Below are 19253 nucleotides of genomic sequence, written 5' to 3'. Positions count from 1 at the left end.
TCAGTATTCTGATCTGCTGCTCAAAAAAACATTTCTTATTATTGTTCAAATGGTTGTGCTGCTTAATATCTTTGTTAAAACCGTGATCCATTGTTTTCCAGATTCGTTGATGAATAGAAAGTTCAAAAGATGAAACATAATGAATGACTTTACTGTCTTTTTTTGAACAATTTAATGCTGCGTAAAAGGGCTATTTCTTTCTAAATAAAAATAGGCCTATATTGCACATAAACCAGCAATTAAAGTGTTTTGTCTTGGTATAGTTTTCTCTCACTAGATTACATATACTATGTTTATATTTTGTGAGCAATTCTAGCCTGTACATGATGATATTCAAATGAAGGATGAGTTACATCTTAAATTGTAATATTTAGGGTTGGGTTTATATTTTTTTAGATGCTTTTATCAAAAATGACAAATGCGAGATAATGCAGATACTTTTTCAAATAAGCACAATACACACAATGTAACATTAAAGTTTTACTTTCAAGAATACAAAAACAACACTCCACTTTATAGTACTATGCAAACTGAACATAAATCATTGGATAAATGTTTTTGCCCTGATATTTGGATTGCCTGCTCAAAATATTTAGGTTTACGTATTAGGCAAATAGCCAACAGCCCTTTGAACAGAAATTGTACCGTACACACTGCAGGTCACTGCACTTCCCATTCCAACTATACTACAGTATGCTATATGTCAAATGAAATATAAGAGTAGAATGTGCATTTATCCCAATATGTAATATACTACTGCATCTTGGTTTATAATGTAATCACACCATTCCTTTACTTCCAGTCAATACCTTAGTCTTAGTGGCACATTTTTACTCAGTGTCAATTGAAATTGCAGTACCAGTTAAACTTCTATCACAGTGTTAGCATGACTACAACGGGACAATCACTCTTTGGTTTGTATTAATTCACGTTCTGCCCATTCTTGCCATCCGCCTGGAAAATGCTGAACCCTACCGGAAGAGAAAAATCAATTAGGCAACTAAGGCCATACAAACAGAACTTCAATATACTGTAGCGTATAGCCTATTGATATAAGAAACAAATCTGGTTTGTATAATCTGGTGCATATCCTGTTGCTTCTTCTTGGTGGACAGACAGACACCTAGAGTATATTGTATAAAATTCACAGTAGCCCTGCCTATAAATGTACTACTAGTACTGCATACTACATTAAAGGCACACTGTCACTTTTTTTTTTTGTTTAAAATTTATATTATGAGCGAGCACATCATGAATTCATCCTCCAAACTGTGTTTTTGTCTTATTTTCTATAAGAAGTGTTTATATTCAGACTAAGTTAGACACACAGTACCTGTCCTGCATGACTAGTCATATACATAAACAGACAAGTAGCTCCGACTACAATCCTCTTCCACAAGGCACATGCAATTTTGTTTATTAAACACTAGAGTGCCAAAAGACACATTGTATACCTTTGATATATTTAAATAATTGTAATAAGAATAACAATGGAAAACCATTAAAACAGAGGTGGCCAAACCAAATTTGCTCTGTGATGATATCAGGAGGAGAAAAATAGGAAATAAACATGCCATTGAAGCATATCTTCATTTCTAATTTATACTTTTGTTTTATTTTTGCATTTAAATGTAGAGAATATAAGTTAACTTTGTATAAATAAAATGCAAGATTTAATTTCGGCATACGGCCCTCAAACGAGTTCAATATTTGGCCCATCATAGTAAAACGTTTGGGCACCCCTGCATTAAAATAATCATTATTGACGTACAGGATCATATATATCACGTAAATTACAATTTAATGTAACTTAATGCATTTTAATGTAGGAGGGATAATGAAACATAAAGCTGAACTTTAGATTTGGTTGAACTTAACATAATATTGCATTTTTGATGTTTTTTCTTGACCAAATTGACTTTTAAATCAAATACTAACTGGTGACTCCCCATTTGAAGACTTCTGCCATGAGGTATAGCCTAACAGATGCTGTAAATGCTACATTTAGAGTCATTTTCTCTAGTCATTTTACAAGTCTTGAGAGGTCATGCTTTTCAAAGTTTCGCTCAGAACTCAAACTGTGGCAAAGAAACAAGCACTATTATAGTTCTATAATAAGCATAATTGCTCACTTGGTGTATCCTAATGACACTGCAGCTTCCAGGGCAGTTTTGCTTCTTACACCAGCTAGGCAGGTGAACACTATATTTTGGGATTGTGATGGCATATCTCCTCCATATTTCTCCTTGAATTCATCAGGTTGGAGCTGGAGAGCTCCATTCAATTGTCCCACTGCAGATGAGAGGGTACAGTATTGTAATTATATAATGAGACTTTATACAGAAGCCTACATGGATGAGGACATTCACTGACTTACGTGGAACGTTAATAGACCCCTGTATGTTCCCGTATTCCCTGAGTTCCCACGGCTCACGGACGTCTATAACCACACTGGATCGGGACACCAGCAGTTTCTTCAGCTGCTCATATGACACATCTATTGAAGGCTGACTAGAAGAGCTGAAATTTAGTAACGAAGCACCATCATAACGAATGAAGCGGGTATCTGAAAGATAACAAACAAACACAAACACACACACACACACACACACACACTTGACCGATAGAGGCCGTTCTTTTGCTAGACATTGTGTGATATTTTAACTTTAAAAATAAAAATGTCACCTTTTAGAACAAATTATACAAACTTGTTTTTTTAAGTACTTATTACAGCCCAAGCATTTTCAAAAAAAAAAAACGCTGAGGGAGAAATCACATGTTAAAGCGGTAAAGACAAATACAAGATTGGCCGGGATTTTACAGATCTGTAGATGTCAATCACGATGTAGCTGCTATTACATTTACACAATGCAATATTTCAACACTCACGCTGTAAGCAACGTAAATGTGTCCAGCATGAACTCGTCAGTGGTCTTGTGACAAGAATGACACTTCTGCTCGCTACAACGCGGACAAAACTTCTCGTCAGCCGTGAACAGACAAGTAACGCCATGCTAGAATGTATAGCCAGGACAGCTGCAAGATGACGATATTACTTTTTTCCTTGTTTTGTGTCTAAATATTGACGAAAACACAATGGGACGTGAATCTAAGCTACGTAGCAGGATTGCTGCTATATCCACTACTCCTGTACGCATGCGCACAACTACTACGTATTACCAGTGACGTATGCTACTCTTTTTTTTTTTTTTTTTTTTGCCCCAATTTAACTTTTAAGTTGTTTATATATAACGATATAGTTTTTTTCCTTTTCTATTTTATTTGCATATTTGCTTCACATTTTCTTTCTTTTTTTTTCTTCTTTTTTTTTGCATATGTGTTCAACAAAGTTATACTATATTTTGACATGCAAGTGATTATTTAACAGAATCTGAAGTGGTTATGTCATGTTAATACATAATTTACGTTTAATCAGACCCACACGTCCAATATTAAACTAATTATAAACAAATCTCAGTAGAGAAAGTGGGCATTCAGGAAATATTGGTGCTGGCAAATGAAAGCATTTGTTTAATGTAGAAGTGTGGTTTAATTGACGTTTGAATAATACATTGTTAATATAGGCCTAACTTTCATTAAAATGATCGCAATATGTATATTAACACAAACAATACCAAGACAAGAGGAATGATCATGCACAATAAAATAATAATCGGCCGGATATAATGCACTTATAATGCAGCAAAGAATAACTGGTTAAATTATGCAAAAAATTTAATAAGAAAAATTAAAAAGAGAGGGTGAGCTAGAAGTACCCCTTTTTTCCTTCCTTTTTTTTTTTTTTTACACATTTACTCTAATAACACAAAAAGAGTGAAAATGTGACAATTTTTACATGATATATAACAATAATATTGAATTCTCAAATAGCTCTTTTGTGTTTACATTTTTACAAAACACTACAGTACTCGTCTGAGCCAAACAGCTCTATTATCGTCTATTATAGCTACAGTAGATACCCAAACGAGTTTGACCATACAAGTATCCGTAGCGCGTCGTTGAGGTTGTGACCACGTGACATATGTGATACTTGTGCTTTCTGTTCTTCTTCCCCAAATGCCACCAAATACGCTGACAAACTCTATAAATCAAAATACAAACTGTCTCGGAATTGCTCGATTCCCGATTGTCGAAGTTTTAGATCCGAACACCAAACTACCGACAGAAATTCATCCGTATTTATAAACTTGGAAGCATATGCAAGTTATCAGCCTCGCTCTTCCACCTGGCCACTTGACAACTGACGTTCACTTGTTTGCGAGCCTAGAGAGGAGGGAAACATAAACAGGGTGAGTTGGGTTTATTACTATAATCCAACGACCTTTTACTGTTGTAGCTACTCTAACTGTGCGTTATAAACAGATCTTACTTAATACTATGTAAGCAAAGGCCTTTAACCAGCCGGTACCTGCTGTCAGTACTTGTATCAGTTACGTTACCTGGGCAAGTCTCAGGTGTCGTGCTCTTGTTTGCTTTTCTACAATGGTGTGTTAATAACTAATTCTCTCGTATTGCTTTATTATCCTCACTTACCGATTCGTCAGTTATAGTTAATGGTTAAATTGCTGACAGGATACTTCCTTATGTAAACCGTATTCAATTGCTGTCATCTTACAGTATTCATGAGTTCAGATAGATCAGGTAGTCTGCTACTGTAATGTTTGCCCACTGAGATATTTGAGATGGAAAGGAAAAATTCGCAGGAGTGTAAATAGATCATTCCAGAGCTTCCAGAACCTTGTTCTTCACTAAAACAAAGTGTTGTGGGGAAAAAAATCAGAATAAGAATAAATATAATATCAGTTTACATGTTGTGCGTCCTTATTTTAGCATTTTTTAGCCTTTAGTTACATTCAATTATTAAAAATTTTTTTTAGTTAGGATGGATTGGATATTATTTTAATTTGAATATGTAATTTAATATAAATAGTTTAACTCTCTGAAATTATTTTGGTTTTTTGTATTTTAAGTTGCAATGGATTATTTTAATATGTCAAAATAATTTTGTCATTTTGTGCCCACCTTGGAAGTATGCTGAGGCCCTCATGTGTATGTGTTATGTGATAATGTTAGGCTTCAGAAACACAATTTTAACTGTGCTGTTGGTTCTCATACTTAGTGATTTTTTCCTCCCCCAGATACAAATGCGGTTGAAAGACCCCTTCTCTTTAAAAACCGCAGACATGACCAAGCGGTCTAACAAGCCAAAGAAGCCTCGCGATGAAGACTCGTCCGACGAGGTTGGCGGTAAGGAAAGGTTATGATGTAATTTTTCATGCCAGTGCATTGTTCATTGGTGTACGTTGCAAAATCACAGAGAAGCATCCAAAGCATGTATCAGACATTAAGGATCTGTCATGCATGTAGTTCCTTAATCATTCCAATTCAGATTGTGGATTTAACAAAGCTTGTATAGAGTTGTAAACTCTTCAGTAAAGATGTATATTCTTGCGTCATCTAGGGTTGACGTGCCAGCATGTGAGCAGGGCTGTGGACCTCAGCTCAGTGAAGAAGGCAGTGACAGGCAGCCTGTGGTCGGTGTGCTCCGATTGTCTTAAGGAGAGGAATGTGCTTGAGGGAGAAGCAGCAGGAGTACATGACATCCTTGTGTGCCTCAAGTGTGGGTTCCAGGTGAGATCTTCTCACTCTGAAACACTAATATATTGTGTTACAATCTATGCAGTTCTGTCAGTGCGCAGTATCAGGTTGTTTGCGGCATATTCATATTTCACAAATATTAGAAACTTTACTGGCAAAAAATTATAAAGAAATTGTTCACAGAAAGTCATTTTAAGTATTTATACTTTTTTAAGGCATTTTGTGAATATGTTGTCTAAAAGTTTTTAAAAAGTATCCTATGCTCACCAAGGCGCAAATACTGCAAAAACTGTGACATTATTCTAATTTTAAAGGGGTGGTTGATTATGATTTCACTTTTTTAACTTTAGTTAGTGTGTAATGTTGCTGTTTGAGCATAAACAACATCTGTAAAGTTACAACTCTCAAAGTTCAAAACAAAGGGAGATATTTTCTTTTAAAGAAATTGCTTTTTAAGGACTACAACAAACGGCTGGTAGGGGCTACACGACATTCCTCCCGGGTTAGTGACATCACCAACCCTAAAATTTACATAAACCCCTCCCCCGGGAACGCGATTTATAGATTATCATGACAGAATATGCTAATGACTAGAAGATAACTACACATAAGCTATATAAATTCATCAACTAACCATTCAGAAATGTTTTCTACATGTTGTCACTTCTTCTTGAGTCTCTCCATCATTGTCTGACTCCGGTTTGAACATAAAAGGCTAAAAGTTTGTGAAATTTTTCAGTGCATGTCTGTGTGAGGTAAAAGGACATGAGCTCTTGAAGCTCCACCCCCTGTGCGGGAGCAGCAGCTCATTTGCATTTAAAGGGACAGACACAAAACTGGGTTTTTGCTCACCCTCAAAAAGTGACAATTTTAACATGCTATTTAAAAATATTTGTGGGGTATTTTGAGCTAAAACTTCACATACACACTCTGGGGACATCAAAGACTTATTTTACTTGTGAAAAGGGCATTATACCGGCCACTTTAAAGGGATACTCCACTTTTTTTGGAAATAGGCTCATTTTACAACTCCCCCAGAGTTAAACAGTTGAGTTTTACCGGTTTCGAATCCATTCAGCCGAACTCCGGGTCTGGCGGTACCACATTTAGCATAGCTTAGCATAGATCATTGAATCGAACAAGACCATTAGCATCTCTCTCAAAAAAATTACCAAAGAGTTTCGATATTTTTCCTATTTAAAACTTGACTCTTCTGTAGTTATATCGTGTACTAAGACTGACTGACTGAAAAGTTGCGATTTTCTAGGCTGATATGGCTAGGAACTATACTCTCATTACTGCGTAATAATCATGGTAATAATCAAGAAACTTTGCTGCCATACCATGAGTGCAGCAGGCGTAATGATATGACGCAGCGCCTGAAAATAGGTCTAATAGGTTAGATAAACTTAGTCCCGGTCACGTTGGGAGTTACCGAGCTGGGGACTATTCTCAGGCGCTGCCTCATATCATTACGCCTGCTGCACTCATGGTACGGCAGCAAAGTGTCTTGATTATTACGCAGGAATGAGAGTATAGTTCCTAGCCATATCAGCCTAGAAAATAGCAACTTTACATTTTCCGTCGGTCTTAGTACACGATGTAACTACAGAAGAGTCAAGTTTTAAATAGGAAAAATATCGAAACTCTTTGGTCATTTTTTGAGAGAGATGCTAATGGTCTTGTCCGATTCAATGATCTATGCTAAGCTATGCTAAATGTGGTACCGCCAGACCCGGAGATCGGCTGAATGGATTCGAAAACGGTAAAACTCAACTGTTTAACTCTGGGGGAGTTGTAAAATGAGCCTATTTCCAAAAAAAGTGGAGTATCCCTTTAAAATATTCCTGTGATGGCAAAGCTGAATTGTCCACAGCCATCCAGTTTTCAGTCACATGATCCTTCAGAAGTCATTCTAATATTCTGATTTGGTTGGTGCTTAAGAATACTTTTTTTTGCAATCAATGTTGATAAAAATTATAATTTTTTTGTGGATTCTTTGATGGATAAAAAGTTCAAAAGAACAGCATTTATTTGAAATAGATTTTTTTTGTAACAGTGCAAAAGTCTTTACTGTCACTTTTGATCTCAAGTTTGACACAAAACTTTTGAACGTTAGTGTTGTGAAAAGAGACTCTTATTAGGGGAAATAAACTTGTATTAGGCCTATGCTTAAAAGGTCATATTATTACCCTGGTCGCACAGCATTTTTGAAAGTGGATTGAGTAACCCTGCTGTTTCCTTTGCCTTTTACTCACAGTATTTGAATGGGTCATTTAAGCTGTTCAGCATATTTGGGAGTATGGTAGAGACTTTGTTTGACCTTGATTTGACAGTGGGAACAACGTATTGACCAAAACAAAGACTAGATCTTAAAATATATGCCAACCTTCAAACCTTGCTAATGTTGCTCTCTCTTTCAGGGCTGTAACCAGGCAGAAACTCAGCATTCCACGAAACATCAGCAAGCTCATCGCTCTGACTCTCACTGTATCACCATCAGCCTCAGTACATGGAAGGCCTGGTAGGAAACGTCAATTGATTATGCTGTATTGCGTGATTATTTTATCATTTATCCATAAACACAAAGGTTTGGTGTCAGTAAGATTTTTTTTTTAAAGAAATTATTAAGTATGCATTTAATTTGAATATTTACATTTATTAATTATTATTAACAGTTATTTTGAACTTTCTTTTAATCAAAGAAGTTGCAAATTTGAATGATTTTTGAAGAATCGTGTGACACTGGAGTAATGGCTGCCGAAAACTCAGCTTTGACACCGCAGGAATAAATTACAAAACAATGTATTAAAATACAAAACAGTTCATTTCACATTTATTATTTCATTAGTTCATTTATTATTTCACAATATTACTGTTTTTACTGTATTTTTGGTCAAATAAATGCAGCTTTCAAAGACGTCTACACTCTTTTGTATTAGACTTAAAATGCATAGTAGATTGCATTTTGACATTAGTTTTGCTCACCTTTAACAGGTGCTTTGAATGTAAGGAAGAGCTCTCCACTCACTGCAATAAGAAAGCCCTGGCTCAGACGCTGGACTTCCTGCAGAAGCACTCAGCAAAGGCCGCCTCAGGTAGTTATTCCACAGAAAAACACGCAGAAGTGTGACTTTATCTTTAATTATAAGAAAACACTTTTTCATCCGCTAATAGTAGTGACAGTCATTGTGAAGATTCATCTTTGATAGAAGCCGACTCTTATTTACAGATTAAAACCCCAAAATTGCCTTGTTTTATAGAGTTTTTGGAGCTCAAATAAGAGCTGGGTTTTCTTTCAAATGTTTTTTTTAGAAGCTCCTCATTGTTTCTCTGTACACAGCAATGCCATGTTAGCACAACTGTCATCACTGACCTTTGCCCTGGGATCACTCGTTTTAGTTTTCCAGATACAATGAGGAGACATACACACTTTTTAGGCAACCTGAAAGCACTGTGATATTTCATTGACAAAAAATCTGCTGTTTTTTGAGTGTCCTCTCCTATATTTACGTAAATTCAGTTTTGTGCATATAGCTTTTTTTTTCTTTTTTTACAATAAATATGAGGCTTTTCTCACATTAAAGAGTTAGTCATTCTAAACCCCATTCTAAATAGAATATTTGGATATGTTGTCTCACGTTTCAAACTGCTCATTCTTTATTTCACACTGTACATTCCTAAACCCTGAGTTAACAATTTTATCTGGATATTTGTGGTGCCAGTAACCATGATTGGATACATACAGCGTATAACCAATTTAAATAATGACTAGTCTAATTTATTACATTACAGGACACAGATTTTCAGTTACTGTACGAATTTCAAAATAGGAGGCATATATAACTGTAATATGTTCAATTTCTAATAATTTCTTACTGTAGGGTAAGTGTACCCATTAAGCCCATGTGCCCTTTAAGCCCACTTTCAACTCTGAAGTCAAATTAAAAAAAGAGAAAATAATATTTTATGCTGCTTATTATTTTAACCAATCCAGTGATTTGTTACTTCCCTGGCATTTTTAATTGCATGCCAATCACATTTGGCAATGTTGAGTTAGCCCCACCCATGTGCATGCTGTCTCAGGTGACCTCACACAAAGTCACCCCAAAACTTTGGTGTTTCGGGACCCTTCAGAAATCAACACATTTCAGCAATTTTCAGCCATTTCTTTGGTAACTACATTGATATTATGTCAAATAAGAGATAAATGTATTGTTTTTTGTGTATGAACAAATAGTACTTTATCATTTTATATCATTTTCCTTTAAATGGAAAGATGAGTTTTATTAGCTTGGGTTCAAAGCTAATCTCTAGATCAAACCATTAGCCTTACAGAAAGATGGACTGCCAAAGAATTAAGCATGTGAACTGCAAACAATGAATGTTTTGTGATTCATTTTACATTCATTTACAAATAAATGCATCATAAATTGTTTTGTAGAGAAGATTATTTTTTATAAATTAACTTTTTTTTAAGATGGGCTTAAATGGTACAGCGCCACAAAACGCATGCAAACCAGAGCCATCACAAGCTAACCTTGAATGAAAAAAACTTAACATTTCTCAATGTGGGCACAATGAAAATTACTATGATACTTAGTCCACAGTATATTTAAGCTCCATGCATGCATTTGTAAACATATCTTACATTTTTAAAGGAAAACATTGTCTTTTTTCACCATTACTCACTGTGTACCATTTAAGCCCACCTTATGTATTTCAATGAAGAATCCCTCTAATTGCAAACTAAATATAATATATAAATATAATATTTATATAATATAATTTTTTTTAAAGTGTTTAAAGATAACATGCCTTTGTGTGCTTTTACCTTACTAACCTTTTAACCTTACCTTACTTACACACAAATTACACACATTCATTCAAATGAGATAGAGCCCGGTTTGTCCTAAAGTCCTGTATGTATAACCGGGCATAATTCGGGAGCCAAGCTGAGTAAAGGCTTGAGATTCTGGGCATGGAGAGCTCCCAGAGGGACCCTATATTCCCCACAGTCCTGAGCCCCTGGGACCGTCCGGCTCCGAGATACTGCCACTTCCTGTCCAGCTTTGACCGGGCAAAACTTGGGGCCCAAGCCGAGATGGGGCTCTGGACTCAGGGCATGGAGGGGTCACCTAGTGGACCGCCTATGCCGGGAGTATTGAGCCCTAACTCGGCTTTCTTCCCGAGGTATGGTCACTTCCACCCACTAGGAGCCCCCCCTAAGCCTAGAATATGGAGCCCCAACTCGGCTTGGCTTCCGAGATACACCCGGTCAAACTTCCAGCTTGACTCCAGCTACAACTCCAGTCAAGCCAACTTAAGGCTCCAGACCCCCGGCCACTAACACCAACCCATCCCACCCAGGGCTCTAATCAAACATTAGCAAAAGGACTTTTTTTATTCTTCCCTGTCACTGAATAAATATATTGATGTTTTACTTCTTTAAAATCAATAAAAAAATTTATATTTTATGAATCAAAGATGATGTGGGCTTATTTGGAACACATGCGGGCTTAAATGGTGCCAAAAGTACCAATTAAGCCCATGCCAGACTTCTGACTTTATTCCTAAATTATCTTAATTTTATATTCTAAAATGTACATCAACTAATTAATACATTTTCAAATGAGAGATTGATCTTGCATTTTAACAAATTATTTTTCTTATAAACTATGTCAATATCTATGAAAAAAACCTAGATTTAGATTTTGGTGGGCTTAATGGGTACACTTACCCTACAATTTTAGCACAACAATGTTGGGTTAACCATGCAAAAGTGGTGCTAACTGCTCCAGAGTAGGGTTTCACAATTACTTTGGCCAGTTATAATCTTATCTAGAATATGTATGATAATATTGATAAATTATTCAATTAAATGTTATGATAATAATTGTAAGAAAAAAGTGCATCTTTTGGCAGTAGGGTACAGTACAGAAACTGCAAAGACTTAGGCTAAAATTGCTTAAAGGCAAATTGCAGTGGCCCTCATTTTAGCATTGATTTGTCTTTTATAGGTGATATATTAAACTTTGTGTCACTTAGCTGTAATTAGCTGATGTTTTCTGTCATAGAGCAGCTCCCTGGCTCCACCTAGAGCTCCAGCAGCAGCGATGCCCTGGACCCATGATAAAGTAGCTCTGCTACACTTTTGTTTTTAATCTGTTGGAGTGATTCATGAACTCACCATCATCACCAGTATGCCCTTGAGCAGGAGGCTTAACCCCAGGTTGCTTGAGTTGAACTGTCCTTGTAGTAAGAGTATACACAACTTCCGGGAATGCATGGTGTAGTATTTTAAAACCCGATGCTTATTTATAACCACGCAGCACACTAGAAGTCCTCCTCTGAATATTTAGGATTTCGCCATTAGTTCTCCACCTGCTAATCTTGACTTTTCATAAGGTCCATGCACATGTCATGATCATCTACATCACAAACTTTACTGTATGTACATTTTGATGTCTTCCAATTGGCATTCATTTTTTTAATGAATCTATCAAGAACACATGTGGGTAACCTCACAATCAGAAGAAAAACATAATTAGAGAGAAATAAATTACATTTCTATTTCTAAAAAAGAAAATGAAGCTCATTTTTAGTTTTCCCCTCCTTTTTTACATTGTGACATTTTCACAACAATGTGCTTAATTGTCATAAACATAATGTCACAATGTACACTACTGCTCAAATTATTTTATTTTTTAAGGAAATTAATACTTCTATTCAGCAAGGATGCATTAAATTGATCAAAAGTGACAGTAAAGTTTACATTTATAATGCTACAAAAGATTTCTATTGCAAATAAATGCTGTATAAATGATTTAAACTTTCTATTCATCGAATAATACACAAAAATATTAAGCAGCACAAATGTTTTCAACATTGATACAATAAGAACCAGTTATTTGTTTGTAATAAGATTTGATTACTGATTTTACTGTATTTTTAGTCAAAGAAATGAAGCCTTAGTGAGCATAAGTGACTTGCCAACCAAACTTTTGAACGGTTAAATATGTATGTTGGCTTAATTTTCTTCAGGCAAATTTTTTTTTCTTTTTTTTCTGTTGTTTATTTAGTGAATTTGCAGTAAAAAATAGTGCAAGTGTTCTTGCAAATTTCATGTAATTCATTAATATTGTAAAGCCTGGCTGAAATAATGAGGACCCGCATAACAGAGTATTATCATGTAGTTGTGTCTCTTCATTATTACGAAGAAAAACTTTGTCGTTTTTTTATTATTATTATTATTATTTATTCAAGTTTCAACTATGTGCCATGAAAGACAGCTTTTTTTCTCTGGTATGTTAGATTAGACGACACCTCCAACCGAGGCACAGTGTCTGTTAAAATGCTCATTTCTCTTTTCAGTGATGAGCAAAAGCTAGTGTACAATTTCACATAGCAGTGAAATATGCTACCACCTTGTCCTTGCATGATGCTTAACAGTCATTGAATCCATTTCCATCCCTGTCCATGGACTCTGGTCTATCAAAGTTAAGTTCAGTTAAACCCAGCCTAACTGGTCTCCCGCCACTCCAAGGGCAGCCAGGCTCTTGCTAGAGAAGCTGCGCTCCAATTCCGTTACTGCCGCATGGCTGCGCTCATTAATGGCATTAGGCGCTCGAGTGGTGCTCCCCGGTCGGATTCCCTGAAGAACGGCTGCAGCTGTGTGGGGATGGGATCCTGAGCTCTGCTCCTCCCCCTGCCCAGCCACATCTCCCATGATCCCTCTTTGCTCACTCCGAGCTTCTGGGAGAGGGTCTCGTTTTCTTCAGGAGGGGAGCTTGTTTCGTATATAGAGCATCCTCAGCTGTTGAAAGGCAGCGGATGTTGTGAGAGAGGTTTTTTGAGTATGAAATAGCTGTATTTATTCCAAACATGTGAACAGAAAACTCAGTTTTGATTATTTCACAACTAAGTTTGGGAACAAACTTTTACTCTTTATTATAGTGGAAAACCTTTCCAGTCCAGACAGACTCGCTTATCTTTGCACCATAGCCTTGACTTAAGTCAAACGTCTTGATGTTTGTCAGATGATCATTTTTTATAATCTCTTTCCAGTCAAGCCTGATAAACTCTGCGAGACAGAAATCTGAAGACAGAAAAGGGAAAACAGTTGCCCACTTGGTGTTTTTTTTTCTTTTTTCTGGTGAGGTCCAGAAGGTAGCTGGTGGTGGTCTGTGGTTTTGGGCCAGAGTTGGGCCACCTCCTGCCCACATCCTTCTTACCCAGCTCTTTAAATTACCTGTTGCCATTCTTCCATGCTCATTGTTCCAGGCGGGCTGACTAAATGAGGAAGAAACAGGCGGCCATTGTGGCTGTGAAATGGACTGGCGCTGGCATAGAGGAGCTGGTGAAATTGCATTTCTGCAATATTTGAAGGCCAGGGTTTTTTAGACAGAGCTTGTTGTTGTGTTCGCTGTTTCTCAAAGACCCGCGGCACAAAAGAGCCCCAGCAAGAATTTTCCAGAATCCATAATAGTTTTCCACAACAACAGCGGGGAGAAGAAAGAAAATCTATTAACTGCGCTCTCTCACCAAAAAAGGCCTTCAGCTCAAGTACCAGAGTCTTGGTAGAAAGAGACTTGACCTCAGAGAGCTAGGCTTGCGCTTGAAACACAGCTGGGAAGGCATTGTTTGAGGAAATTAAAATGTTTTTGCTTCAATAGGCATCACAAGCTGGCACATGCAGCAGTTGAAATCTTTATTTTCTCATATTGATTTTCAATCTCATTTCATATTTCATGAGGTGAGGGTTCAAACTTATTTTGCTTTACATTTCAGGTTTTTATTCATTTTTTTTTTTTAAACATGTTATAAACAATTGCATGATAATCCTGAGTGAGTTGATAATATTAAAATTAACACAGAGAACTTGGAGTTCTCGGGGTACCTCAGCACTTGGAAAGTAGCATTTCGAAGTAGGATGCACAATATATCAGTACCATATTGGTTATTGGCAGTTTTTTTTATTTTTTTATTATCTGTGTCATTTTTAAGATTTAATTGTGCATACTTTTTTCCTGTATTTTAGATGACTTTTGCAGTGCCGTAAAAAAATATTTTTAAACACTAATAATATGTAACATAATATTAATAATAATATAACACTGTTAAATGTTGGCCTTTACTAATCCCTGACTATCTGAATATCCATTTTTCATACTGTACATTACAATTATGTTATGCCCAAATTAACTTATCATTCATCTATTTTCAAATGTAAAAATTTTGTTTGTAGGAGTAAAATTGTGTTTGCCTCCTGTAAAAGAAAGCGTGTGGTAAACATAATTTGACCATACTTTGACGGTTTGTTCTACAACGTAAATTACACACACCCATACCAAAAATGATTATTATTATATATATGTCACTACATAAGACTACATAAGGTGTTAGTGTGTGCAGTTTTAGAAGAGCATTTATGTTTTAGAAAATAACGTTCAAATTATGTTAACCACAGGCTTTATTTTACTCATAAATTGAAAAACATTTGACTGTATTTTCGAATCTCAAATTAGCCTATATTTGATATACACTTGGATGGTTTTTAAACATTGTTTTACATTTAATCTATTGACGTTGAGGATTTTACAGCTAGGTCTTGTTGATTATCGAGGATGGTTAGCCTCGGGTGGGAGAATGCTTTTCTATTTAGGTCGATCCAGGGCCAACGCGAACAGCACGTTGTGTGTGTGTGTGTGTGTGTGTGTGTGTGTGTGTGTGTGCATGAAGGAATCAAGACGTTGGATACCCTTGGCCTCAGATGGCAATGAAGCACGGTTTTCATGCCCCATGGCCACAACAAATTAACAAATTAGTAAGACATTTGGTGTTGCTCGGCCTTCCTCATGACTGCTTGCTGTCTTCAGCCTGAGGAGAGTTGTCCTTCACTTTGTGAGAAACAAGGGAAGATTTGAATGAATAATGTACATGTTCAATGCATTAATTTCTATAAATCTGTGCTTGACTCTTCTCGGAAAGTCTCTTCTCTACTGTGATGTTTTTCATGCTTTATGACCTTTTGGAGTCATGTATACAAAAAGCAGATATAAAAAATGGATTCTGTCAGTATGATGGTGTTAAGGACCAAGTGTAAATGGTTCACCTGAAATGAAAATGTCATTCCATCCTCTTGTCATTACAAACCTGTATGACTATCTTTTATGCATGAAGCACACAAAAAAAGAATATTTAGCAGAATGTCTTACCAGATAGGTTATAGGACGATATAATAAGAGACTTTTTTTTTTATTATTCATTTTGAGTGATATTGGTTATTTAATTTGCCATGTTCATTTCCCATATTTTTCCCACATTACTATCTAACACTGAATTTTTTAAACTAGTTTAATAGCTTTGTTCAATATAATCTTCAGGAAATCTCTAAATAAATATATATTTTTTATTATGCACAACATAATGTTGTATTGCCTAAATTCACTTGATGATTGAGTTTACTTTTTATTTTATTTTTTTATTTAGACTTCTATCAGTTATGGGCCAGAATGCAGTGTTGTTATTGTTAAAGCTGCATTCTGTAATTTTTTGGGGTTAAAAATTATCCAAAATAAATTTTTGAGCAAGTACATAACCAGCCAGTGTTTAAAACGATCTGCTTGTCTTAGCTCAATTCAAAACGGTAAGCTTGTAATAATGTTTTTAATTCCAGTGGTACTGGTGGATTTCCGCTGTAAATTCGAGCATCTCTTTGCGTCATTACGTCACATCTGTACACATAAAGAAGGTGTCTGTCTCGGCTAGTAGGCTATATTGCTTGTGAAGATGTTGGAGGTGGAGTTTTATAGCCTTTTCTCACAGCACTTGATATAATTAAACTTATAAATTTGATGGTGGATCCAGAAAGGTTCAAACGACAATCACCAGTGACAACTGGGAGATTCACCCGTTGTAAAACGAAAAAGACTTTGGACTTCGGAGTGGCTACAGAAAAAAAGAGACTGCAACCAGGCCCATGTGAAAACAATAATATCGGAAGGCATTAAATGTAGTCACGTAATGCTGATGTTGTTAACATTAACAATTTGAGAACAAAGTATAATTTGCACGGTTTGACGTGAGATGATAAGCGGTCGTTAGATTTGATCAGCGCGATTACTGCAATTCTTTTTTTCCTTTAGTTGGTCAGAACAAAAGTGCATGTTACTTGTTCAGAAGACAATTTCTGATGAAAATTCTTATGTTGGTAGAATCTGTGATTCCGAAAGGCAGTATCCACACCGGCGCAGTGACTGACAGCCACATTCAAAACATTGGATTCATCCGCGCTGTGCTTTGGCAAAGGTTTTACTCTCAAAAACATTACAAAACCGTAATGTTTCCAAACTTTTGACCGGTCCTGTGTAATATATGAAAAGTGTTTTTTTGTGTTTTTTGTTTTTTTTAATGTTACCTAGTTTGTTGAATATGTATGAAAATTACTAAACCTGAAATAAAGAATTAAAGCTAAATAGAAATATATAAAAAAAAGAAAAGCTAATAAAAATGACAAAAGCACACTGAAGTACTAAACCTTGAAATGAAACTGTAAACTGAAAAACTAAAAATAAAAGCTGGTTCAAAATATTAATAAATACAATAATCGCATATAAATAATGCTAAAATAACTCTGGTAGAATGTTAATATTGATGCCTGCTTTTTTTAAACTGTGTTCTATACAACCTTTTTTATATACAGTGAATGTGGATGGGGACCAGGTACCACTGTGGTCACTGTTCGCTTTCATTGTATAGAATAGAACAGCTTAGACATTCTGCTAAATACCTTTTTTGTGAGGGCGAGTAATTAAAGGGTTTCACAGCTCTTGTTTTGCCTCAGAGCTCTTAGGGAAGATCTTCTTTTAATGCAGTTATCAGGAAACCACATACAGTTCACTTTGGCGCTTGTGCATTTTGGAGAGAACTGGGTGGGGAGTGGGGAGTGGATTGCTGATCGTTTAGGCTGCCCTGGGGACATGCTCCACAGTGTCACTCCTGCCCATATTCGGTGGCTGAGCAAGGAGAGCCAGGTGGTGGTGCCGAGTTCAGGACAGTCAAGCGTGGCCGTGGTGCATGCTGACATTTGCCTTCGCTAACTGCTGCAGGGAGAGGAAAAATCTGTTTTTCCATATGCTTGTTCAGGGCACTGTCCTCCCCCCCAGTCCCCTCTATGTATCTCCTTCGCTGCCACGCTGGCAGATGGCTCTCTGAACATTGTTTACCTTGATCTGCGGGCCCAGATGTGATGCAACTCCATAGACATTCCCACATTGCACCATTTATTCTCCTGGTGCACTAAAAAAATGGGACCGACAAAATGCAAAAAGTAACTTTTTTTGACATCACTCTCGCTCGTTCTCCTGTTTGCACATTGTATGAGCTGTGCGTCCCCGTAGTCTACACTTGTTTGCACCACAGTGTTCATGGACATATGGGCTCCCTCTCGAAAGGCTGTATGGACACAGACAAACTTCCAGATGTTTTCGTGTAGCGCTCCAGATGCTTTTGGCCCCACTTAGGAATAGCAGCACTCCAGTCTATTGTTTTAATGCCTGATTAACCCCTGTGAGAAAATCATGGGGGCACAGAAGCTGCCCACTTCAGATTTTAATGGATTTTTCCTGAACAGGGCTTTATACTGGGGCAGTTTGTACAATAAGTGTGTGTGGATCTGCATAACATTTGGGGCAGCTCTGGAGAGCATTATTGCACAAAGGAAAACCAATTTACTACCTGAATTGGTGAACATTGGTTGTCCTTGGACTTTCCCTCAGATGCGGCAGTGTGACAATATGGATTGAACGGGGGACTAAATAAGATGAACCTGTGGACACAGCAATGTTAGCTGAACCTTAAAGAAAACGCAAGACATTAGGTTGCACTCCTGTTGTCAGAAATGATCTTTTCCACCCCATCATATGCTTGACCAAATTTGAAGGGTTAAGAGCATATATTGCAGTTTTTAAATCCATCTATGTTTCAGCCCCCTGGTATTGTCCAAGCAGAGATTCGTCAAGGACAGTTCTTGAGTCTCGCCATACATGCAAACATCTCACCATCTACACAGCCATTCAACAGTCTTTTTCTTGTAATATTCTCAATTCTCTTGGGTGTACAAGAATGCAAAGGAAAATTTTTATAAGTGCTTTGGTTTTGTGTAGTTTGTCCAAAGATGACCTCCAATACATCATATACCATGTTGTTCACAGTGTGTCAGTGGGTGTATTTTTCTAACAGGAGGTAGAGTTGAAGAGGTAGGGGGAAATCAATGCACACTAAGGCATGTAAACATCATAACTACTTAAACTGGCAATTTGATCAAATCTTCTTAACAGAAATCATTCATGCAAGAATAAACCAATTGGGACACAAGAGTAAGGCATATTATTCCACTTGAGGGAAGAACAAGCTGTAGATATGTACAAAACCTGCACTCATCTATATGATATGAATTACTTCAGGTCATTTAGAAGTTATTTGGGGTGCATTACATGAATATGATGCACATTTTTTACAGCATTAGATGTACAAAGAATGGCAAATATAATTTGATCAATAACTACAAAACAGCACTTGGTCCCAAATTAGCGACAGTTCAATTTGGTCTGAATTTCCAATGTGTTACTTGA

The 19253-nt window shown here is 36.6% G+C and overlaps 3 protein-coding genes across 3 annotated transcripts in view; 1 reads left to right on the top strand and 2 right to left on the bottom strand.

The window, feature by feature from the left end:
* cnr2 (cannabinoid receptor 2) overlaps positions 1 to 19253 on the bottom strand; it is a 302290-nt gene that overhangs the window by 277503 nt on the left and 5534 nt on the right. The window lies entirely within an intron of this gene.
* On the bottom strand, positions 468 to 3173 carry tstd3 (thiosulfate sulfurtransferase like domain containing 3). Its single transcript, XM_084385781.1, has 4 exons — positions 2890 to 3173; positions 2378 to 2566; positions 2133 to 2292; positions 468 to 971 (listed from the first exon to the last, which is right to left on the bottom strand). The coding sequence occupies exons 1-4, from the start codon at positions 3011 to 3013 to the stop codon at positions 905 to 907; spliced, it is 540 nt and encodes a 179-aa protein (XP_084241907.1). The 5' UTR covers positions 3014 to 3173; the 3' UTR covers positions 468 to 904.
* Positions 3993 to 19253, top strand: part of usp45 (ubiquitin specific peptidase 45) — a 33801-nt gene continuing 18540 nt past the window's right edge. Inside the window, exons 1-5 of the mRNA XM_084385776.1 lie at positions 3993 to 4310; positions 5160 to 5268; positions 5483 to 5652; positions 8043 to 8143; positions 8617 to 8717. Of these exons, the coding sequence (XP_084241902.1) occupies positions 5166 to 5268; positions 5483 to 5652; positions 8043 to 8143; positions 8617 to 8717 (475 nt within the window). The 5' untranslated portion in view covers positions 3993 to 4310; positions 5160 to 5165. The remainder of the gene's footprint in view (positions 4311 to 5159; positions 5269 to 5482; positions 5653 to 8042; positions 8144 to 8616; positions 8718 to 19253) is intronic.

The sequence above is a fragment of the Rutilus rutilus genome (assembly GCF_951802725.1).
Source record: "Rutilus rutilus genome assembly, chromosome: 17".
Taxonomy (NCBI): Eukaryota; Metazoa; Chordata; class Actinopteri; order Cypriniformes; family Leuciscidae; genus Rutilus; species Rutilus rutilus.
This window is presented reverse-complemented; position numbering and strand designations above follow the sequence as displayed.